Here is a 23,398-nt window from a genome sequence, read left to right as displayed (position 1 = left end):
GACCCTGGACCCCCCACCCAGGTATTGCCACTGGTGGGTGCCACGCTGCAGGGGACCCCCCCCCCACCTCCAGACCAGGAGGGTGGCACTGGGTGATGGGGTGCACGGTGCTGGGCGAGGGGGTGCGCGGCGCTGGCTAGCACCCATTTCCCCCCCCCCCACCATTTCCCCCCCCCCCCACCCGCTGCCCATCAGGCTGGTTTCTCTGTGAGCGTGTGTCTCTGCGTGCGTGTGCGTCCGTCCTTTCATGGCATCATGCAAACCGTCCGTGAGTACCGAACCTGGTGCCTTCGCTGTAGCAAGAGGACAAAAAAAAAAAAAAAAAACCAACCACAAACCTTGATTCTGGTTTAAACTGGGGGGGGGGGGGGGGGAAAGGACAAAAAAAAGGAAAATGTTGCAAAAATGGTCCAAAAAAAAAAGCAAAAAAAAAAAAAAAAAAGCGCTGCCTGCATTGTGCATGTGTCGGAGGCGCCCGCTGCATGCGCACCCTGCTTTACTCGTCTGGATGTTGTTTAAAAAAGGCTACAACTTTTAAAAGGACAAAAAAAAAAAAAGAAAAAAAAATTCCTAATACTCTTTAGAGGCTGTTTTGGGGTTTCTACAACGTCGTGTGTCTCTTAGCATGAATTTTCTTGTGAACTGTTTTAAAAGAAAAAAAAAATTTAAAAAAAAAAAAAAAAAAGGCCTTGCACAGGGCGGAGGCGGGGGCCGGGGGGGGGGCTGGCCCCCCGCTGCCCCCGCCCTGTGCCCATCGCTCTCCCTGTGTCGCTGTGGATGCCATGGGTAGTTCTGTGCGCAACGTGACCATTGTAACTTGCAAACTCCGATGACAAAGGGTTGCTTTTTATTTTTCTTTTCCCTTTATTACTTTTCTTTTCTATCAGAGTGTCTGGCTTTAATAAAATTACTTTTTTTTTTTTTCTCTACGGCACTTTTTTCCCCCCAGGTTTGGTCTCTTGTGTCGCTGTGCTGGTGATGGGGTGGGATATCCCCGACCCCAAGACCACCCTGGTCCCACATCCCCTGGGGATGGGTCAGTGGGTGTGCGGGGGGGGTCCCTCTCCTTCCCCCCAGGCTCATAGAAAAGCTGGGATAAACCCTTCCCTGGATGCTGCCGGTGCTCCAGGACCTGCGGCACAGGGAAAGGGGGGGGTCCATGTACTGAACCCCCCCAAGCAGGGGAAGCAATAATGGCAGGAAACCACCTCCTTGAATAACCAGTTTATTTCCAATATCTAGACTGGGACTGGGGCGGGGCGGGGGGGGGCAGCATCCGAAGCGGGGTGGTTTTGTTGGGGTCTGGTTGGGGTTTTTTTTTTTTTTTGCAGTTTTGCATATACCGGCTCCGCGGCCGAACTCGTACAACACGCCGGGGGGGGCACATGCAGGAGGGTTTAAAAAGTCAACACTGGTCCAGCACATGCCCTGGTTAGGGCTGGCCTTTCAGCTGAGCAAAACTTCTTAAAAAATCCTTATAAATCCTTTGTAATATGTTACACAGTCAAAGACAATATTTACAAAAAAAAAAAAAAAAAAAAAAGGAAAAAAACCAACTTTACAGCAAATATTTGCATAACGTATGAGAACGACACGGAGAAACAGTGACGTGACTTGACACCCGCCCCGGCAGCAGCCGCCCGAGCCCGTGGCATGTGTGTGCCTGCACGGCGAGGCTGGGGGTCCCCGCGCCCCCACATCTCCCCCCCCCCCCCCGCCCCGGGCGGCTGCATCGCACCCCCTTCCTAAAGTGCTTCTGGCCTGGGTGGGGGGAGCAGGGCTGGGGAGGGGGCCATGCCATGCCATGCCATGCCAGACAGCACCCCGGGTGCTGAGCTGCTGCCGGATCGTGGCCGTGGCTCGCGGCGGTGCAGGGGACAGCAGCGTGCGTGTGTGTCCCCCCCCCCAGCAGCGTGCCCCTCTATGCCAGCCCCTCTCGTCACACCCGCTCCCGTGCAAACACCCAGCCTTTTGGGGACCCCATCCGTCACGCCGAGGGTCACCCCGGCGCAGAGCCCAGACCCCCGCGGCACAAAGCGCGCCCGTCGTCGCTGCGATGGCACCGAGGTCCCCGAGGGTCCCCGGTTTCGGGAAGGGTCTCCGGCGAGGGCAGCCTCGGTGGCAGCACCCAGGGAAGTGCCCGCACTTCACACCGCCGCGGCTTGGGACAGCAGGGCCACCACCGCCCGGGGTGGGGACGGTCCCCATGAGCCCCCCCCCCTCCCAACATTCCCCCCCCCAACCCTCCTGGCACTGCCCGGGGGCTGGGGGACCATGGAATGGCCCAGGCTGCGGCACGGGACCACCGCAGGACCCAAAAGCAAGGGGGACAAGGTGGCTTTGTCCCACCCGCGGCACGGGGGCCACCGAGCCTCGTTAAATAACAGCAGCTTGTCCAGAGCACAATTAAATACAAGAACAAAGGCGAGTCCTTAAATTAAACACTGGCTGGGGGGGGTGGGTGGGCAGGGAAGCTGCGGTGGGGGGAGTGGGCATCTCAGGAGGTCAGAGACACTGGGGGAAGCGCAGGGGGGCCGGGGGGCCGGGGCTGCCCGGGGGGGGTCTCGGCGGCCGGCCCCTCGCCGGCAGCACCGGGCTGTGCCGGGGTGGGTGCCGGAGGTCGAGCTTTGGTGGACTCCAGGCTGCTGAGCCCCGAGTCCTTGTCGCGGCAGGGTCCCGGGGACATCTCCAGCCCCCGCGGGTCCTTCCACTCATTGAAGTTGAGGTCCTTGAGCCCACCGGGCACCACCACGGTGTGCCGGCGCCAACTGCTCTTCTTGCGGCGGGTCTCGGGAGAGTGGGCTCGACGCAAACGGACCCCCATGTCATCGGCCGAGACCCGCAGGCGCTGCCGGAGCTGTTCCCGCAGCGAGGGCCGACCTGGGGGGGTCCAGCCCTGGTCCTCCCCGCCGGGTGCCGGGGTCTCACCGGCCGGCCGGGGCCGCCCCAGCTTTCTGCGGGCCAGCGTGTCACACTGGATCAGGCGGTGGGAGTTGAAGGAAGGACGGCCGAGGGGTCCCTTGTCCTCATCCCCGGTCCCCCCATCTGCCTGCCCCGGCCGGGGTCGGGCACCCTCCCGGCTTTCCGTGTCCGTCTCCATGTGGCTGAGCTCGCTGCGCTCATCGTCCGCCTCCTCCCCACGGCTCCCGGCCACCGACTGCACCTCGGAGCACAGGCTGCGGTCCATGGTGGACAGGGTGGAATAGCCCGACACGATGGAGCGGGCGTCCGGCGCCGGTTCGGACCCAGCCCCCCCGGGCTCCAGGGAGCTCTCCCGCTCCATCCCGGCCGGGCTGGGGACCGCCGGCTCGGCACCGGTGCCGCGGGAGGCTTTGCTGGGTCCCAGCGGGGCAGCCGCGGTCCCTTCGTCCTCCCGCTCCCGACCCGGGGTGTCCCTGCGCTCCGCGTCGTCGTCGGTGCTGCTCCCGATGCCTTCGGCCTCTCTCCTCTTCTTCCTCTTGCGGGCGGCAGCTGAGACGAAGGGGATGGCGAGGAGCTCCCGGTGCGGCGGTGCCTTTCGCGACGGCCACGTGCCCTGGGAAGACGGTTGACGCCAGGATTAGGGATGGCGGTGCCGGGGTTAGGAATGGGCTCCGTGTCCCAGCCATCGCGTCCCTCCCTGCCAGCCCCCAGCCCGGCACCCTCTTACCTTCGGTTTGGCGGAGCCGCTGCTGGTCGAGCCTGTGAAGAAGAGCGGAGAGGGGGGGGTTAGCCGGGCACCGGGGTTGGGTGCGTGCTGGGGAGGGGGTTCGGTGGGTAGAGCTGGGGGGATGCTGCTCTGTTCTCCCAAACCAGGACGGGGACATGCCGGGGCCATCAGACCGGCTGGCCCCCGGCAGGGATGCCAACGCCGAGCGGGTTTGTGTGCCAGCGGCTGCAGGAGGTGCCGGGAGGCTGCGGGGGGCTCCGGTGGTGCACGGGGGGGTCCCCGGCACCACTCGCCCGCTGCAGAGCCCCAAGGTGAGGAGTGGGGATGGGGCGGGGGGACACACACACGCAGGCACACACAGCTGGGAAACACAGCCAGGACCCCAACCCTCCCACAGCCACGGGGCACAGAGGGGACCGGGGCTGGGCACGGCGCTGTCACCGGGACGGGGTATGAGGAGCCAGCTTGACACCACATCCAGAGTCGGAGCAGGGTCTGGGGTGGGCTGGGACAGGCCGTGGGGCTGCCCCAGCTCCCCGGGGGGGTTAGGGGGCAAGTGGGGACATGGGGGTGACAGGCAGCCCTGGCCCTGCTGCCATAGTGTGAAGGACACGGACAAGACAACAGACACCCTCTCCCGCCCCGCACGCCCCGGGATGGGGTTAGCAGATGCTGACAACGAGAGAGGGGGAGGCAGAAAGGGGGTGCTGACCCTCCCCGGGGCATCAGGACCCCCATACCCTAGCATTTGGGTGTGCCGGTCCTGGGACACCCAGCACCCATCCCTGCCAGGGGATGCCAACAGCAGCACCGCAGGCACTGGCCAACGATGTGGGAGAACCAGGGTTCAATGATTTGGGGCTCCCCAGGGGTTCGGCAGCCCCTCCTGATGCTGGGGACAGTGGCCAGGCAGGACAGGGCCCCCCTTCCCTCCCACTTGCCCCCCTGCTCCCGCTCTCTCGTGGTCACCCCGAGGAGTTAGTGCGTGAGCAATGCACCCAGGATCAACACTGTACCCGCTCTAGCTCTCGAGGAGGTCCGCTGGAGGAGGAAGAGGAGGAGGAGGAGGAAGAGGACAGCACAGAGAAGTTCAAGGAAAGAACGTAAGAAATCAGTCGAACATCAAAGTCTCCCAGTGTCCGGGTTGGCAGCGTGGGCCGGCGCGGGGAAGCGGGTGCGGGCGGGGGTCCCGTGGGCTGCCGGGGTGCCGCGGCCGGCCGGGTTTGCAGAGGGACAAGGAGCAGCCACCGGAGAGAAGGGTGACGGGAGAGGGTGGGGAGGGGGCTCTGCTGGCACCCCCAGGGGGGATGTCCCCGTTTTCCAGTAAGGTGGGTGCTGGGACATCCCGCTTCAGCACCGTGGCCACGGCGAGCCGGGCTGGCTGCCCGCAGCGGTGTGAGCACGGGGGGGACGGAGCGGCTGGAGAGGTGCCCCGGGGTGCCCCGGTGCCAGGACCGGAGGGGCCGGTGCCACGGGCACCGCTCCTCACCTGCGGCATCGCCGGGCGCCGCGGTCCTGCCGATGTTGGGGAGCAGGTACTCGATGTTGGGCACGGACTGAGCCTCCTTCTCATCCACGGGGGTCTGCAAGGGGAGGGGGTACGATGGTCAGGAGGCTGTCGATGGCACCCCAGCTCCCAACTGGGGCTCTGTGCCCCCCCCGCCCCACAGCGAGACACCCCCCCCCCCCCCCAAGGAGGATGGGACTCACCTTCTCACCCTTGTCCTCCTTGTCGCTGAAGAACCAGTCCGACTGTGGGGAGATGGGAAAGGGGTTACAGACCGGCGAGGAGCGGTGGGAGCCTGGCACAGCCGGGGACCCCCGTCCCCCATGCCCGGGGTGTGGATCAGCCCCCTCCTCCAGCCACACCGGTGCCCACCCAGCCACCCACCCATGCCACTTACGTGCTGGATGAGGGTCTCCACGATTTTGTAGCGGTCAGGCATGTGCGTCACCATGTCGGTCATGTTGTCCTCAGATGTTCGCACCAACGTGGGGCCGAACACCAGGGCCAGGTTTCGGGGCTCCATCTGCAACCGGAGCCGGGGTTAGCGCCTGCCCATGGCCACCCCTCAGCGTTCGCCGCTCCATCAGGCACCGTCTCCCTTCCCACCCCACCGGGAGCTGCGGCTCAGCCCAAGCTGGGGGGGCTCGAGGTGGGCCAGGGGGCTGGGAGACCCTGCCTGGCCCCGGGACGGTGCCTGGGGTCAGATGCCCGGGGCGGGGTGGACGGTACCTTGTTCTTCTCCGAGTGGTCAGCGATGGTCTTCAGGTGACCCACCAGGAACTTGAGTGTCTCGTAGTAGTGACCCGGCAGGTCCCGGATCTGCAGGGAGGCACCAGGTCACCTCTCAGCTCAACCCCTCGCCTTTCCCACCCGTGCCAGCCCCCAAAGAGGGGGTCCGGGCTGTGCCCCCCACCCCAACCCCTGCCCCATCTCCCTACCAGCTTCCGCAGCGTCCTCATCCTCTCACTGGCGTCCTCTATCCGATTGGCCTCGATGAAGTCGTTGTACTTATCTGAAAGCGGGACGTGGAGGGGTCAGAGCTGGGCCAGGGGAGAGGGCACCCCCCGGGGCTAGGGACCCCCAGATGCACCAGCTGGAGATGCTGGGGAGGGGACGGGGTGCTGGTGGGGTCCCACTGGGACAGGGCACAGAAGGGCAAGGAGGGACAAGGACAAGGGCTGGCCCAGGGGACTCAGCGATGAGGGGGGGTCTGCAGAGCCCCTCGCCTTGGGTGGGCGCTGGTTCACTCTGTTGCAGGGTCTGGGGACATGTCCCCAGCACAGGGACGGGTGGGACGGGCTCTGGGGCTACCGGCCATCGACACGCGGCCATCAGCACGGGGTCATCTGTGGCCACTTTGGGGGCTCCGATGGCCCCCAGGGGAAGCGGACGGCTGGGGCGCAGCGACTTACCATCAGTGAAAAGGGGCTCGGGCAGCTTTCGGAAGAAGGATTTCAACAGGCTGCTAATGACGTTCAGATCCTGCCACCGCTGCGGGGGAGAGAAGAGGTTGCTCAGAGGAACCACTCCGGGCAAACCCAGGCACCAGCGGGAGAGAGTCCCCGAGCCAGGGACGTCCCAGGCCACCAACACCGAGGGGGACACCAGCCAGCACCACCACGGCCGTGAGGACGGCAGGACAGTGGTCCCCACCCTGCATCTGGCAAGGAAAGCCCCGTACCACCGCAGCACCGTGGCGAGATGCAAGGGGACAAACGTGTCCCCAAGCTGCCACCCACACTGCTGCCACCAGCCACTAGGCGGCCCTGCCACTCCAGGGAAGGTGACAGCGATGGAGACCGGGATGATGATGGAGACGGGGATGATGATCACGTTGGAGACAGGGATGATGATGGAGATGGGATGATGATGGAGATGGGATGATGATGGAGACGGGATGATGATGGAGACGGGGATGGTGATGGAGACGGGGATGGTGATGGAGACAGGGATGGTGATGGAGACAGGGATGGTGACAGAGCCACGGACCAGGACAACAGCCCCAAGAGCATCCCAGAGGCACGGGGACAGGGATGGTGATAAGGATGGGGACAGGGATGGGGACAGGGATGGGGACAGAGACATGCAGCCCGCCCTGCCCTCACCTCGTCCTGCAGGTTGATCTCGGTGGCTCCCTTGTTGAGCTGCTCCTGCAGGCTGGACACCACGGCGTTGTTCCCGGGCACGCGGTAGATGCCCATGTACTCCAGCCCTCGGTCCTCTACCACCTTGCAGCAAGCTTCAACGATCAGCGGGACGTTCTGCGGGAACAGGGAGGAGGTGATGGAGGTGCTGGGGCCGTGCGGGGTCTCCGAGGGCTGGCACTCCTGGCGCAGCCATACCTTGTTGTCCGGGGCGGGCTGGCAGTCCTCCAGCCTCACGCCAAAGGCCCGGGGGGCAGATTTCTTGTTTTTCTTCATGATGTTGATGCCCCACGGGGCTTTTTGGGAGCTGCTCTCATCTGGGGAGAAAAACCCACAGGATCGCTTGCTAATGAGCAGGGATAAACGGGAAGAGCATCCCTGCTGCCCTATGGGGACCAGCATGATGGCAGCCCCGGGGTGAGGCTCCCTTGCTTGCAAAACCCCTGGGTTTGCAGGGGTGGAACCTACCTTTCGTGACGGCCGCATCCTGCCTGGGGGACCGGGGCGCGCTGGTTCCCGTCTGCTTCAGGAACTCGGCTCGGATCCCCAGCCCACGAGAGCCCTTGGGTGAGGAATCGGGCTTGGCACCCGCGGGGCTGCGGGGAGAGCGGGGGGCTCAGGCGGGGCACGGCCGGGGGCACCAGCCCTGCGCACGGTCCCTGGGCAAAACCTCCCAGCAAATGCCGGCATCGTTCCCGGGCTGCCCGGCACCCTACCAGTGCCCGTGGGGCCGCACCCCGCACCGGGTAATGGGGGCCACTGGGGAGCACTGGGTCGATTTAACCCTTTCCTCAGTGCCGGTTTGGCTGAACCGGACCCCGCCAGCATCCCGAGCGAAGCCGGGTGCAGCTGGCACCTCCGGCGCTGCCCCATCAAGGGAGGCGCTGGCTTTGCTCCATCACTTTAAAATTGAGGTGAATAAAGCGCTCGGGGGTCTCGGCGCCCACCGCCCCCGGGTCCGTACCTCACTTTCCGGTAGTCGTTTAACTTCTTGTTGATAAGCGCTTGGCTGGCAAAACCGGGGTCCTGGGGAGGCAGAGAGAAGAGGGGAAGGGAGAGCTTGAGCAGCACGTCCGCCGGAGGCCCCGGGCAAGTCCACGCTCTGCCGGGCATCGCGCGGGGCCAGGCAGGACCAGGCGAGGGCAGGATGAGATCCCTGCTGCCCCGAAACAGCCGGCGCCCGCCAGCGTTCGCCGCCCCGCCGCCGTCTCCGGCGCTCCTCGCCGCAGCGCAGGGCGGCACGCGGGGGTCTGAGCCGGACGCGGAGGCTCGGGGACAGGCACGTCCCTCCGCGGCGCGCACACCTCCATCTGCCCGCGCCGGGCGCACCGCGCGGCATCCAAAGACACGCACCCCTCGCCGCAGGACGCTGCCCGCAAGGGTCCTGCTCAGCGGCACCACGACCCCGGTGGGTGCCCAAGACGGCTCCGCGTGCTCCAACCCAGCAGCACCTTCCCTGTGCCGACGCCGCCGGCCCTGCCGAGCCTCCTGGACCCTCCAGAGCGGGGCCGTGCCACAGAGAACCAGAGACCGCTCCGAGCTCAACGCACCCTCCAGGGCCGGAGCCTGCCACAACCCTGGCACGATCGATCGCCGCAACCAAACGAGGCCATCCCGGCACCGCGGGGAGACGGCACGCGGCCAGCCCGGCGCCGGCACATCCAGCCCCACGGATCCTCTGCTGGAGCCCGCGGCCGCGGGGAGCAGCTCTCTCCATCTCCGACCCGAGCGACCCATCGCACAGACCACGGCTGCCCGGCGAGGGCTCAGCCCCAACCCGGCGCCAGCCCCGGCGGCCGGCAGCACCGCGCGGGCACCGTGCCCGGTGCGGGCAGGGATCTCCCTGCCAGACCTCCGTCCTCCGAAGGAGACGCAACGCGCCACGGCGGAGCCACGCACGCTCCTCTCCCGCCGCGCCACCGAACGCCGCCGGCGGATCCAGCGCCAACCCTGCCTGGAAGCGCCGCAGCGGCACGCGGAGAGCTCGTGCTGCCGAGCGCCCCGGCGCGCCCCGTCCCGGCCGAGGCCGGCGGAGCCGCGCTCTTCTTGGACGCCGCGGCGCCCGCCAGCCCCCCGTGCGCCCCCGGGAGCGTGGCGCGGGACCAGCGAGCCCCGCGCCGGCCGGCCGCGCAGGGGCCGGCCGTGGCCTGGGGAAGCAGCACAAGGCAAAGAGCCGGAGAGAGCCGAGGCGGTTAGTGCCGGGAGAGCCAGAGGCAGCCGGGAGCCCCATGTGGCTCTCACCTCGCCCTCAGCCTTGCTGTTCTCCCTGATGACTTTGATCCAGGCCAGCATGTCTTCCCGATCCTCTGCCTGAAAGAGATATTCACAGAAGTCAGCGGTCGTCAGCCGGAAGACGTGCTTCCTCTTGGTCTCGCTGTAGGAGATGTCCACCAGGCACGCTCGGATGCTGATCGGCGGCTCCTCCTCACCTGGGGCCGGGGGCGCAGGTCACCGCCTCCCGCCTGTCCTTGCACAGGTACAGCGAGTGGGCGCGCAGCACGGCGAAGACGCGCTTCCACTGCCGGATGCCTCCACCGACCTTCTGCGGGGAGAAGGGACGGGGCACGGACCTTCAGGGATGCTCGCGGAGGGGAGCGTCCACCCGGCGTTGCCGGCCGGGTTTGGGCTGGGGTGGGGAACCCCGCTTACCTTTCCCTTTTTGGTGAGGATCTGCTTGCAGTGGAGCCAGCCCTCCTTCCTCACGGCGCTGAACGGGACGTCCGAGAGGTCGGAGGTTGAGTGTCTTTTGGAGCGGGCGTCTTCGGACGTGCCGAGGCTGTCCAGGGACTGCGGGGGGGGGGGGGGGGGGACGGGACCGGAGGGCACCGTTGGGGTGATGCCATCGGCACCCCCTGCTCCACCGGTGCCCCGGCCGGGCAGAGCAAGCCCGGGCTACCCTCTTATAGAGGTACCTAGGTGGGGGGCACCCCCAGGAACCCCGATCCTCGCTGTCACCCAACACTCACCCCATCGGTGAAGAAGCTCCTCAGCATGCGGAGGCTGGGGACCCGGCTGGGCATCCTCCTGGGGGGAGAGCAGCCCCCGTGAGTGGGACGGTGGGGAGGGGACGGGAGCCACGCGGGTGGCGGGACTGGGAGCGTGGGGGGGGTCCAGCCCTACCTTAGGACCTTCCCCTCGTCCCGAAATGTGTTCAGACCATCGTCGCAGGACTTGGAGCGCTCGGTGGTGATGGCCAGGAGGTAGGAGGAGCGGCGGCCGGCCTTGATGCTGCCTGCGAGGGGGAGAAGGGCAAAAGCGCACGCTGCTCAGCCCAGCGGGCACGGGACAGAGCTCCAGGGCAGGGGGCTGCTCCTCCTCCCACCGTGGCCCCCAGGACCATTCTTACTGCAGTCCTGGGAGTAGTGCCGGCTCAGGGCAAAGGCGAAGGTGGGTGAGGAGGGGCTAGTGGCGACGGCGGGTGCTGAGTTCATGGCGCTGGAGACCACCGAGGAGGCAGGGACGTGCTTGGCCTTCAGGTCGATGCTGGGGCTGGTGGGTTCGTCTGTGAGAGGGGTGGGCAGTGTTGCAGGAGGGGTCGGGGCAGGAGAAGTCCCTGCTGGGACCCCCCCCCCCGGCATTTCTGGCAGCTGGGGGGTTTGCAGGTGCCTGGGCTGGGCTGGGGGACACGCTCCCACCTCCAGAAAAGCCAGGGTCCCGTCCTCCCCCTCCCCATCTGGCCCTGGGGTCCCTCCCTGGGAGCAGGCATGGGGCAGGCTGCGGTGCAGGAGGGAGCAGAGCCGGCGGCTCCCCCGGACCCATTTGGGTCCCCACGGGCAGAGGTGGCCGGGCACGGAGGTCCCAAGTGAGACAGGGAGCGGGTCATCCCGGGCATGTCCCCGTCCCCACTTTGGAGCAGGACAGGAGCACGCAGGGCTCCAGTTCACATCCAGCCATGCCCAGTAAGAGGTACCAGGGGCTGGGCAGGGGGTGCGGGACAACAGAGGGAGGGGTGAGGCTGCTCGAGCCCAAACCCTGGCACCCCATCGCCAACGCCTGCAGCCCTGCTCGGGCACAGCACGCCCAGAGGGGTGCTGGGCGCAGCGGGTGCTGCTGGTGCGGTCCCTTCCCATCCCTGCGCTGGCCACAGACGGATGTTCCGAGACAATGCAACGTGTCCCGTCCTCCAAAATATGCCCTCCCTGGCACGGCACTTGCTAAACCCTCCTCCCGGAGCCAGCCACCCTCCCCGCCGGCGAGCCGCCCCGACTCACCGATGAAGGGGATGGATGCCAGCGAGTCCTCGGGGGCCGCCAAGGGAGCCACGCGCCGGCCTTGCCGCTCGGCCGCCGGCCTCTCCCCTTTGCCGCTGGCCGGCAAGGGGTTGCAAACGTCCGTCTCCTTCGCCCCCTCGGGGAAGACAAAGTTCATCTGCCGCAGCGGGGGTGGCATCTTGCGGCCCGTGGGGGGCTTCTGCCGCAAAACCACTTCTTCCCTCCGCTCCTCTGGCTGCTCGGGTACCCGGCTGCTCTCCGGCCGCGGCTCCCTGGGCACGGTGGGGACCGGTGGGGGACCGGTGGGTGGCGGGATGGCAGGGACCACCCTCTCCGGGAGCGGGGCGGCCGGCCGCTGCGAGATGCTGAAGGTGGGCAGACCACCGAAAGCCGGGTCGCGGAAGGAAAGGGCGTGCAGCAGCCCGGTGCGGCGTTGGAAGGATGGGCTGTAGCTCCGGTAGCCGATGTAGCCCGAATCGTCCGCGCTCTGCAGGTTGGGCTGCGACGGGTGCTTCTGCACGGGCGCCGGCTCCCGCGAGGAGGAGGAGGAGGAGGAAGGCGCGAAGGAACCGTGCGGGACGGGCTGCCCGACGGCGGTGACGGTGGCCCGGCAGACCCTCTCGGGCGGCCAGGCGGAGCGGTCGAGGTGAGGGGAGAGCAGGGCGCTGGGCTCCAGTGCCTCCATGGAGCGCCCGTACCTGCCCAGGTAGTGGTCGGAGCGGGCTCGGGGTGCCCAGCCCTCACGGGAGGACTGCAGTAGGGTGTCATGCGAAGCGCTGTGGGGCCAGCCCCGGGGGGCCGCCGCCGAGCCCCCCAGCCGGTCCTGGGACACGCTGCGGTAGCGGGGGCGGCATGGCGTGCCGTCGCTCCTCCGAGGAGCTCCGTCGCGGCTCCTGGCTGCAAAACCAGCGGGACAGAGCCTGCTGGCACTCCTGCCGGCCGGGTGCCCGCTGGCCACCCGCCGCCTCCCGGGGGGGGTCGCCCGGCCCCCGCCAGCCCCCCGACACCCTCCTTGAAGCCGCAGTGAGTCCGATGCTCCGGGAGATGCTTGGGGACCCCGTAGCAGGAGGAGGTGGCGGGGGGGATCCCGTAGCGATCGGGCAGAGAGGATGCGATGTTGCTGGGGCAGCCGGCGCGGGAGAAGGACCCGGGGTGCCCGTGGGGTGCGGTGGGGCGCGGGGGGGGACCCCCGGGCTGCGGCTCGTCGGGGCGGTGCGCGGGGCTGCCGCCTGCCTCGCTCCGGGTGCTGGCGAGCGCGGCCGTGCCGAGCGGGGACGAGGGGCCCGCAGCAGCGGGGCGGTGGGCGCGGGTGTCCGGGGGCTGGCCCGGGGGGGGCTCGGCGCCCCGTGCCTGGAAGGGGTACGTCTTCCGCGGGTAGCAGATGGGAGGGGGCTCGGGGATGCTCTGCGCCCCACCGGAGTACGGCTCGTTGCCCTTCAGGTAGGCATCCTGCGAATACGCCTGCGGAGGGGACGGGAGGTCAGGGTGGGAGGGGGCCGGGGCCACAACCCCCCCCCCCCCGCCCCGTTCCAACCGCAGGGATGTTTTCTGCTCCCCCCCCCCGCAACCTGTGAGCAAACCTCCCCGTCGGGGTGAGCTGGCTGCAGTCTCCCAGCTCCCACTTTCCCACGGGAGCACTGAGCAACGCTGCCACCAACACCAGTCCTTCGGCTCTCCCCACCGCCACGCAGTGCCCTCCCCTCCTTCCTAAAATACCCCGGCTCTCCCTTCTCACTTTCCACAGGCGCCTCTGACTCCACGCCTGGGGGATCCTCAGAGCCCAGGGTCAGCACAGACATGAGACTCCCCCCCTTGCCAGGGCTGTAAGACCCCCCCAGCGCAATGGGAGGGGGTCTCCCAGGCTGGGACCAAGCAGTGGTGCCACCTAATAGCCAAAGCTGGGGTCGGTGCCGGCAGCAGCGCTAGCGGGAAAGCTCTGGGAAGCAGCTGGGACCTGAGGAGCCCCACGCACCCCCCTTGGCTGCCCCCGGACCCCAGCTCACCGACAGTAGAGCCACTTGGGATGCTCCAAGGATAAGCCAGACCCTGAGACCCAGAGCAACTCGCCCTCCGGCTATGCCTAAGGATGCTCGCCCCCCAAAAACCAGGGGCCACGTCCCCCATCCTTCCTGCCCCGGACCCCCCGGTACCTCCATTTCTGCACCCGTTGCTCCTCCAGGGATGCTGGTGGGGCCCTGTCCCCAAGTGTCCCCAGCAAAATAAGGGCATTTGGCCACCCCCACCCAAGATGCAGGAGGAGCGCGGGCAGGGACAGACCAGCCCCTCAGGTTTGGTGGGGCGGGAATGCCGGCACGGCCTGGGGAACCCGAGCCCTGGAACCAGCCTGGTCCCTGGCAGCCGCCTGGCAAACTCACCAGCTGGAGGATGTCCTCATCCTTGGGCATGATGGAGAGCTCCAGCACATCGTCACTGCGGGGAGAAGGGACGGAGGGGGTCAGGCTGGCCGGGGTCGGTCCCAACCTGCCCCCAGCAATGCCAATCTCTCTCAGCCGGATTCCCCGTGGGATGAACGTCCCCGTCCCCACATGACGGTCACAGCACGCTGCTGCCTGTCCCCGGTCCCCTGCAGCACCGCTGCCTGTAGGCATCCAAGTGACTCGTGGCTCCTGCCAGCCCGGGTGAACACCCAGGGCGACGGTACCCGCTGCGACGTGTCCCCTTCGCGTCACCTCCCTGGCTCTGCCCGTCCCCATCCTCCTCCCAGCCCCGGGAAGGGGACTCACCTGTTTTGGATCAGCGCGATGACTTGCGAGTAGGTTTTCCCGATGATGCTCTCCCCGTTCACCTTGACCAGCCGGTCCCCTGCAGAGCAGGGGGAGAAGACAGTGTCACCGCAAGTCAAGTGGGGAGGTGGTGGCACTCGGCTGTCCCTACGGTCACTCACAGCAGGGTTTGAACACAACCGGGGCTTTTGCCAGGGGCAGAGCCAGGTCCTGTGTGGCAAGGGGAGCCGTGGGGATCCCAAAACCAGCCTAACCCATGGGGAACCCAATGCTGCTCTGAGCATCCCAGGCCAGGGACAAGAGAGCAGAGCCCCCGCAGTGTCCGGGAGCAGAGAGAAAGGGGAGAAAAAAGAAGGAATACAAGAAAAAGAGCAAAACAAGCAAAAAAGCCCCTGGCAGAAGAGGCAGGGCATCGCACGCATCCCGCGAGAAGCCTGGAGCCATCTCCAGCTCCGAGAGCCCGGCCGCCCCACATGCCCCCGCTCACCGGTGCGCAGCCCAGCCTGGTGTGCCGGCCCGTCCTCCCGCACATTCTTCACGAAGATGGTGTCCATGGGCTCCAGGCGGCTCCGGGGGGGACCTGCTCCCCGGGGACAGAGCGTCAGGGAGCCACCGGCACAGCCGGGTCCATCCCACGGCAAGAAGCGTGCTTGGCCCCTCGTGGTAACCTCCTCGCCTCCCCAAGCCCACGCGTGGCAGCCCTGCCTGCACCCGGGAACTGCGGAGCAGGGGTCCTGCCCTGGGCAAAGCCCCCCGCCTCTCAGGGCAGCCCCCTGGCACCCATCTCTCCCAGCTGCGGCTCCTTTGCAAGAGCAAAAGCCATCGGGTGCTGCGAGAAACCAGAGGGCGGGTGGGCCGGGGGGGTGACGGATGGATGGATGGCAGAGGGAAGGTGCCAACAAGGGATGCCGAATCCCCCGGGGACCACCCGGAGCGAGGCCAGTGTCGTTCGTCCCCCCAGCCCCGATGGGCACCGGGTGCCAGGTCTGGCCACCGGCTGCCTGCACTGGCTCCCTGGGGAGGGCAGCCTCGGCGCCTTGTCACCCTGCCAGCGCGCCGATCCGTTCTGACGCCTTCACATTCGCTCACGTCACCATCAGCCTCCGGGAGGAGAGCAGGGCTGCGTCCCTGTCCCCAAACACCCCACGCTCGGCCGAGCCGCCTGCCACGGTGGGACCGGTGTTGGCCACGCCACAGCCCCCCTCTGGCTTCAGGACAGACCCCCCACTTTGGGCACGAGGTCTAGAGAACCTCCCAAGGGTTTTGGGGACACCGAGCCCATCCGCCACGCCGAGTGCCACCGAGCTGCCGCCGAAGCACCGCGCCGCTTCACCGCCAGCCGGTATTTAGGGCCGCGGTGCCAGCCAGCGGAGACGGCGGACTGTGTCCCCCCAGCCGCAACACCCGCTGCCACCTGCGACAGCCACGTTCCCCCCAGACCCCTATGCCCACCGATCCGGGGTGGCGACGTCCCCCTGCACGGGGGGTCCCCACGGGTCCCCGCTATGGTGCAGCACCGGTGCTCACCTGCTCGGTTCCCGTTCTCCTCCTCCTGCAGAGAGAAGAGAAAAACATTTATTTGGTGGTCAGGACAGGGCAGCCGCGGTGGGGGAACCAGGTGGGGGGACCAGAGGGGTACCAGCCCCACAAAACCCCTCGTGGGACCTGCGCGTCCCTCTGCCCTCCGCCGCCCCCGGCTAAAATTACCTTCTGACACCGGATCCGGCCGGGCCGCCCGCGCAGTCCCGCCGGCGGGCAGGGAGCGGGACCCGCCGCAGCCCCCCGTGCCCAGCTGCCAGGGAAGGGGCCGGTTTTGGGGCAGGGGACCGGGAAGGCACCCGGCCAGCCCTGTGGTGGCATCTCACCCTTCTCTTGGGCCACCAAGCCTGGCCGGGGAGACCCCAAGCCCCCGCAGCAGGGTCCCGGGGGAGGGACGGAGGTGCCCGCTGGCACCCACACCACCGCAGCACCCGGGCAGCGGGTCCCGGTGGCAGGGACCCCCTGGAAGGAGACGGCTTTGGGCGGGCGTCCTTGGAGGGGCACCGGCCACCAGCGGGGCTATATTTAGCCCTGCAATTATTTGGCACGGGGAGTGTGTCCCTGGGTGGGGGGGGGCCCATCTCTGCAGCCTCCTGCTGCATGGGCCGGGCTGCAGTGGGCATCGTGGGGGGGGATGGCAGAGGGGTCCCGGCACCCCCTTCCCAGCCACAGGCAGGGGACAGCACTGGGATCCACGCGGCTCTGTCCCTTGGGGTGGGAACTGCGTCCGTGGGCTCCTGCCATAGGGACCCCCCCTGCAGAACCACACTGCCCGGGGGGGGGGGGGTTGCCCAAGCTGGGGCAAGGCACTGGGTGCTGGCACCCGTGTGGGGCTGCACCCACACTGCTGAGCCCCCAGCCTTACCACGGAGCCGGCTGCACCCCGAGCTGCTCAGCCCCACGCGGGGGTCCCAAGGAGGGACCCAGGCACCTGGAAAGCGATTTCTCACTCCGCAAGTGCCGGATCCTGCCGGCTCCAGGGGCGGGCATGAGCTCGGCTCCAGCCAAGAGGCTTTGCCAGCTGCAGCTCCCTACCCAGCTCCCAGCCGGTGCAGGGAAGCGGGAACACAGCCCCGATGTCCCCAGGGAAGGCAGGTCCCTCTGGGGTGCTGGGAAGGGACCAGTCTCCATCCCAGTGCGACGGGGGGACGTTCCCAGCGAGGAGGAGGAGGGGGCTGGAGGCATCTCTCCACAGTGCCCATTGCCCGGCGGGAAGGAAAAGCCACATCCCACGGTGTCGGCACACATCCAGCACCATCGTGGCACCGAGTGGCTGCCACGGTGCCACGGCAGGACCGTGGGGCCACCAAAGGCCCCTGGGGACACAGACTCGCCCGTCTCCTTGCCCCTCCTCACCCTGCGGCACGCCGGAGCCCTTCCCGGCCCCCGGGGCAGCCCGACAGCCCCGCTCCCAGGGCTGGGGCCGAGGCTGGGTGCGGCGGTGCCAAAGCACGGTGCGGTGAACGCGGCTCTGCCGTCATCCTCCCTGCTGAGTCAACCCCACCGAAACTCAGCCCCCGGACCTGGCTGCCCACCGGCACCCATGGGTGCTGAGCCAGCTGCACCACACCCTGCTCCGCCAGCCCAGGAGCACCGGCTTTGGCTCAGACGGGTGCCGGGAGCTATTCCCAGCCTCTTTCCAAGAGCATCTCTGCCTCCCGGTGCTGATCTGGCTCCTTCCCACGCAGCCGCCGTGTGCTCCCGCCCTGGCGGGGCTCAGTGCTGGTGCCCAGCGCCGCGGGGCAGGATCGGTCCCTTGCTCTTGGAGGATGCCTTAGGAGCGTGGTGGAGAGGTGGAAGCAAGCGAGTCGGTTTGGGCCATCCCCATGACGAAAGCTCCTTTGCAGAGTCACGCTGCTGGAGATGGGTCAGGTCCGTGTTCCCGGTGCAGGCAGGAAAGTGCCGGCAGGAAGGATTTGGGGAAGCAGAATCGGGAGCCTGGGAAAAGCGCTGTGACGGAGGACGCTGAACGGGGACTCGGGCGAGTTGCTTCTCCCCACCCTGTGACTCACTTCCCACTGCAGTTCCCTGCCTGCGGGGAGGAGGCAGCGAGTGCCGGGCCATGGGGCAGCCGGAGCCATGGGGCTGCAGGCAGCTGTGAAACTCCAGGCGTGATGGGAGCATCCAGGTCTGCCCAGCCCGGAGCAGGGAAAGGGCTGTGACGGACCACGCAGCTCCCAGACACTTCTCCCTTCATCTGCATGAAGCTGCCGCTGCAGAAAACAGGGTGAGGGGGGGGGATTTCAGACCCCGGGGGCTTGGAGCCGGCACGGCAGGAGAGCTGGCTTGTCACCTTCAGGTGCAGAGGGCATGGTCCATGCTGGAAGCTGCTGGGTGATTTCACCGGGTCCCTCTATCCCACAGGGAAAAGGTGCTGCCCGGATCGGGGTTTCTCGATGGCTCAGAGGGTGCAGGAGGTGATGATGGCCAACCCAGGGTTGGCTCCCCACAAAAGGCAGCACCTGGGAAGGGTCTGACATGCAGCGGAGCCAAGATGCGATCCCGGCCGCCGAGTCCCGGGGCAGATCCAGCCCAAAGCCTCCAGCTGACAGCCAGGAAATTGGGAGCCGTAAATCTGCTGCGCTAGAGGTGGTGAGCACCGGTGGGACCTGCCGGCACTTGCCGGTGCCTGAGGGGACGAGCTGATGCTGGTCGGAGGAGGAGGAGGAAGGTTGCGATGAAGGGCTCAAACAGCATCCTCTGAATCACCCACTCCCAGGCTCAGCTTCGCGGTGACCGTGTGCGGTTTGCTTCGGCTCGAGCGACGTCCCATTGCACCAAGCCTCTCCCTGGCCTCGGGGCTCTGAAGTGCCTTTTCCCGCTGTTCTCAGGGATGCCGGAGCCGTCGTTCGGAGCTGAAGGATTCTCTCCATTCCCGCAGACAGCCGTGTCCCTCACCAAAAGGCTCTAGGACATCTCCGGAGATGCTGCCGACTTGCTGCTCACTCAGAGCATGTCTCCCAGCAGTTCCATGAGCTCCTCCATCCCAGGGCCACCCATGGGTGGGGGGCAGCCCCAGGTACCCCAACAAAGCAGGCGACGGACAGTCCGCTTCGCAGCTCCCCGGACCCTCCCTGCCCACCCCCAACCCATAAACAAGCATCCTGCATCCAACCACGGCGCCTCGAAGTCCCGCTCCAGCAGCCCTGGGGGTCCCCAAGCCCCCCCCAACCCAGCCCAGCCCCCCAGGTCCCAGCCCTACCTTGGCGGTGGATTGCACCGCCGACTCCGGGGGGTAGACGATGAAGTGGCGGAGGGTGAAGCCGAACCCCCCCTGCGAACTCTTCCGCAGCACCACTGTCTTTGGACCCACCCAGGGGAAGGGTCCCTCTGGGGGAGCGTTGGCATTCGGGGACGCCCCATCTCTTCGGCCCGGCGTTGGCTGTAGAGGATGAGGAGGAAGATGTCACTTTGGGGGGGGGGGAGTGTAGGCAGTCAGCCCCCCACCAGCCTCCTCAAAGCCCCATGCTGGGGGCTGAAATCTGCTGGAAAAGCCACTCCGCTCCTTGGAACGCCCTCCCTACTCCCAGCTTGGCGGCAGCAAATTCCAGTCCCCATAGACCATCCCACCAGCATCCCCCGAGACTCCTCGTATGGGATCTTTCGGGAGAAGATGCGTGGAAAGGAAATAAAAAAAAAAAGGGGGGAGACAACGAGCTGTGCCTGGGGGTCTGGATGGGACCCAGGAGGCAGTGCGGCAGGAGGAGAGATGGGGGCGGATGGGGGAGATGGGGACAAAAGGTCCCTTTCCAATGACACCGCGGTAATAACCTCAGGCAAGCCGGAAAGAGCCGTCCGGGAGGCGGTTGGATGAGTGATGCTTCCCGAGACGGGGCAGGGACCTGGCACTGTGTCGGGCTCTGGCAGGGGACGCTGGCTGGAGCAGCGGATGGGGCCAAGAGGGACATGGCTCTGTCCCACAGCCCCCCGGTGTCAGTGTCAGGAGGGGGAACGGGGCCACGGCAGAGCCGGAGCAGCCACAGGCATCTCGCCTGGCACCCGGGCAGGGAGCTTGGAGAGACAGCAGGAGTCCTGACACCTTGGCTGAGTTCGGAAGGGTTTAGCACAGCCCCGGCAAGGCATGTTGCTGCTCTCCATGGCTGCACATCTGGCTGCACATCTGGCTGCGCATCCGCACCAGCCCCGCTGAGGCACGAGCAGCCCCGTGGCCAAAGGGAGCAGAGGGCCCTGCCAGCATCGAGCTCTGCTAAAATCGGAAAAATCGGCAACCTGGGAGCGGGCAGGGACAGGCAGGGGAGCGGCAGCCCGGAGGAAAGGGATCCACTGGGGTTCTGCCCAAGTGCCGTCTCCTTCCCCGCTGCAGCAGCCGGAGTCAGCCCATCCCGGGGCGAGGGTGTTAAAATTCAGGCGCTGTCTCGGCTGAAGCGATGGATGGAGAGCGGGGAGGGGAGAGGGACGCACAAAGGGACGAGGCACAAAAAGCCTTTGTCTGAGCCTGTGCTGAGTGGGCCTTTTCGCTGCCGGTGGGGAAATCTGAAATCTGACAGCAGCTCGGCGGGGCCAGGCTGCACCCCCTGTGCTGGCACGTCCCGCACGGGGCCCGGCTGCAGGTGGGACTGGGGGTCCCGTTCCCCTGAGGATAGGGTCCCCACGGTGAGGGTACGGCTCTGGCACTGCAGCCCACAAGGCATCGCCCTGGCACGGCACCCGCGGACCCACTCCATCACCGCCGCAGCAAACCCGGGGAGGGGTACAAGGGCTTCGGGTGCTCGCGGACGCTGCGGGTACCCCAAAACATAAAGACACCTGCAGTGCTCCAAATGCGGGCACAGGAGAGCCAGAAAACCCCACTACCAGCACCATACAGGGGGCAAAGCTCCCCACGAGCCCCCACGCCCTCCCTGCACCGCGGATGTCCCAACCGGTGACCCAAAACCAGATGGCAACGGGCGCCCCGCGCTCCCGCAGGGACCCCCACCCCTTCACCCCGGGGCCACGAGCATCCCGGCGCGGCGCCTGTCCCCATCTGCGCCCTCCATTGTGTCGGCCGCCGGCTCGCTGGATTATTTTTAAGCTGACAGCTGAATGTGCCCTGCTGATTCTAACCGGCACAGACAAGCCTCAGAGAGGGTAGGATCGGTGGAGACACCAACGGCAGCACCGACCCGCAGGGATGGGGACGTGTCCCTGTGTCACGGGCACACCGGAGCCGTGGCTACGGTTCCAGCACGCCCGTGACACAGGGACACGTCCCCAGGTGTGGGGTGCCTGTTACAGCATCGGTGGTCCCCCAGACCTGGTCCCATGAACCTGAATTCGGCCTTACAGCCGAGCAAAAGGAGATACCTGCATCACAAACAACCCTCCCAGACTGCTTTCCGTCTCCATCCCAAGGTCCCGTAACTCACAGCGGAGGACGGATCATTTGGGAATGCTCCCGTCCCGCAGGGACCCAGCGCCCTGACCCTGCTGCCAAGGGCGGGTGTTCGCCTTGCCCTGATTAAGTTTCCTTTGGGATTTTTACAGCCTCAACGTGGTGCCTCTCCCCCTCCGGATCCCAGCTCCCCCTTGTCCCCCCAGCCTGACAGGGGAAGTCACCCACTGCAGCGACCCAGAGACCCTGCAAAGGGCCCTGCAAGGGGGGGTGGGCAGAGCAAACCATCCCAGACCGCTGTGCCTCAGTTTCCCTCTTCACCCACGCTGGCTTGGAGCATTTTGGGCTGCAAAGCCCCCAGCTGTGGGCTCGGACATCCCCCACGCTGGCTCACAGCCCCACAGATGCTCCAGCTCCCCCAGCAGTGGGGCTGACACCCAATGTGTCACCTCAGCCACTTGTCCTCAGCACCCCGTCCCCCCTCCCCGCAGGGGGACAGTTACCTCCCGACTTTTTGCCTTTATTTTAACCTCAACCTGGCAGTTTCTGCCGTGCTCCCACTAGCTGCGTCCTGCCCGTTAGCCCGGCTCCCCCAGGCCCCTGTCCCCCAAGGGCTGCGGGCAGCGAGGATCGGGGGGGACGACCCCCTTGTTCCTTGCGAGAATGGCTTGCGCAAGCGGCTGCGACAGCCCAGGGCTGGGCACGCCGCCCGCCCGCACCCCTGCGCCCAGACAGCCCTAATGCCTGCGAGGTCCCTTGCCCCCCCAGCATGGGTGTCACCGGGTCCCTGTACCCCCACGTCACCGTCCCACCTCGCTCCCCCCCGTGGGGACACAATGGGAGAGGTAGCTCCCCTCCGGTGTCCCGCTCCTGCAGACCCCTTCTGGGGGGGGGGCAGGATCCGTCCCCACTCCCGGACATGGCGAGCAGGGCAGCAGGAGCGAAACACCCAGGCACAGCCCTGCCCTTGGCAGCCACCAGCCTGGACCCCCCCCAACCCCAGCCCTTCCTCCCCCCCTCCAGCCCCCCCAGGAGGGGACGAAGGGGAGCTGGGACAGCCCCAGCACTGCCCCAGGCCACCCCCCACACTGGGGGGAAGCCCCCCATCCCCTGCCCTCCCCTGCAAAGCATCCCCCCCCCCCCCTCCCCAAAATGAGGCGCGACACGCAGCGTCTCCGGCACGCGGTTCTCACCCGGCGGCACTTGTCGGTGCGGGGGGGCGTGCGGCCGTGCCGGGGGGCCGGGGGCCAGCGGTGGTCCGGGGCGGCAGCGTGGCGACGCAGGCTGCTCAGCCAAATGCAGCGGGGCTCGGGCGAGCTGCAGTCCACCCCGACGGCACGCTCGAAGCGCCAGCCCTTGCCGGCTCGCTCCACGCTCCACAGCCCCTTGCTCACCACCGTCACGGGGCTGGGGGCTGGCGGGGGTCTGGGGGGGCCCCGCAGCACCCGCCGGGACCCCCGCTCCCCTCTACCCACGCTCTCCTCCACCATGCGGCCGCAGTCCCGGCCCAGCTTCGGCAGGCGAGGTGCAGCAGCGTGGGCTATCAGCCGGCGGCCGGCGCGGCCATGGGCTCGACCGCCTCCTTCACTGGCTTCGACCCCCGAGTTGGGGAGCACGGCGGTGGGGGCTGGCTGCCGGGGGTGGCGTGGGGCCGGCTGCGCCGTCTCGCATGGCTCGGACGACGTGCGGTGCTCCCGGCCCGGCGATGCTGCACGCAAGCTCGCAAGCTCGCACGCTCGCTCGCACGCTCCGGCGAGCGACGGCAGCCCCGGCGCGACGGGCGGCAGCCAGCCCCCCACCCAGCCACCCGCGTTGTGCAGGGATGGACGGAGGGTGGGAGGGATGGATGGAGGGATGGACGGAGGGTGGGATGGAGGGATGGAGGGATGGACGGAGGGTGGGAAGGACGGAGGGTGGGATGGACGGAGGGCGGGCGGCCGCACGCCCCAGCTGGGCTGGCGGACTGGGGCTCAGCTGCTGGCAGGGATCAGCGTGCCCAGCCCACCGCCCCCCGTGCCGAGCCAGCCCCCGCCGCCTGCAGTGTCACTTTGCCTGGACTTTCCCTTTTTTCTTTCTTTCTTCTTTTTTTTTTTTTTTTTTAATCCGCCCCCTTCTTCCTCCATCACCCCGGGCAGCATCCCACCCTCCCCGCTTCCTCCTCTCCCTCCTCCCGGCCCCTTCCTTCCTTCCTTCCTCCGCTCACTCTCCACAGGGCACCGGGCGATGCCGGGGACAGGGAGGGGGACAGCCTGCGGGTGCGGCAAGTGTC

The 23,398-nt window shown here is 67.2% G+C and overlaps 1 protein-coding gene across 1 annotated transcript; it reads right to left on the bottom strand.

Moving 5' to 3' along the window:
- Positions 1-1,209: 1,209 nt before the first annotated feature.
- Positions 1,210-23,179, bottom strand: ARHGAP23 (Rho GTPase activating protein 23). The gene is given in 28 exon segments (XM_052785337.1): positions 1,210-2,559; positions 2,561-3,535; positions 3,650-3,681; positions 5,139-5,232; positions 5,360-5,401; positions 5,554-5,679; positions 5,886-5,975; positions 6,095-6,168; positions 6,569-6,647; positions 7,262-7,417; positions 7,499-7,617; positions 7,769-7,896; positions 8,265-8,326; positions 9,542-9,739; positions 9,741-9,842; positions 9,950-10,087; positions 10,267-10,324; positions 10,421-10,532; positions 10,647-10,802; positions 11,512-12,361; positions 12,363-12,488; positions 12,490-12,972; positions 13,887-13,941; positions 14,256-14,334; positions 14,743-14,835; positions 15,783-15,807; positions 18,997-19,176; positions 22,323-23,179. Coding segments are annotated over 28 exon segments (4,983 nt in total). The 5' UTR covers positions 22,620-23,179; the 3' UTR covers positions 1,210-2,505.
- Positions 23,180-23,398: the final 219 nt, after the last annotated feature.

Source organism: Harpia harpyja, chromosome 4, assembly GCF_026419915.1.
Source record: "Harpia harpyja isolate bHarHar1 chromosome 4, bHarHar1 primary haplotype, whole genome shotgun sequence".
NCBI lineage: Eukaryota > Metazoa > Chordata > Aves > Accipitriformes > Accipitridae > Harpia > Harpia harpyja.
The sequence above is the reverse complement of the archived record's forward strand: the minus strand, read 5'-3'. Positions and strand labels throughout refer to the sequence as shown.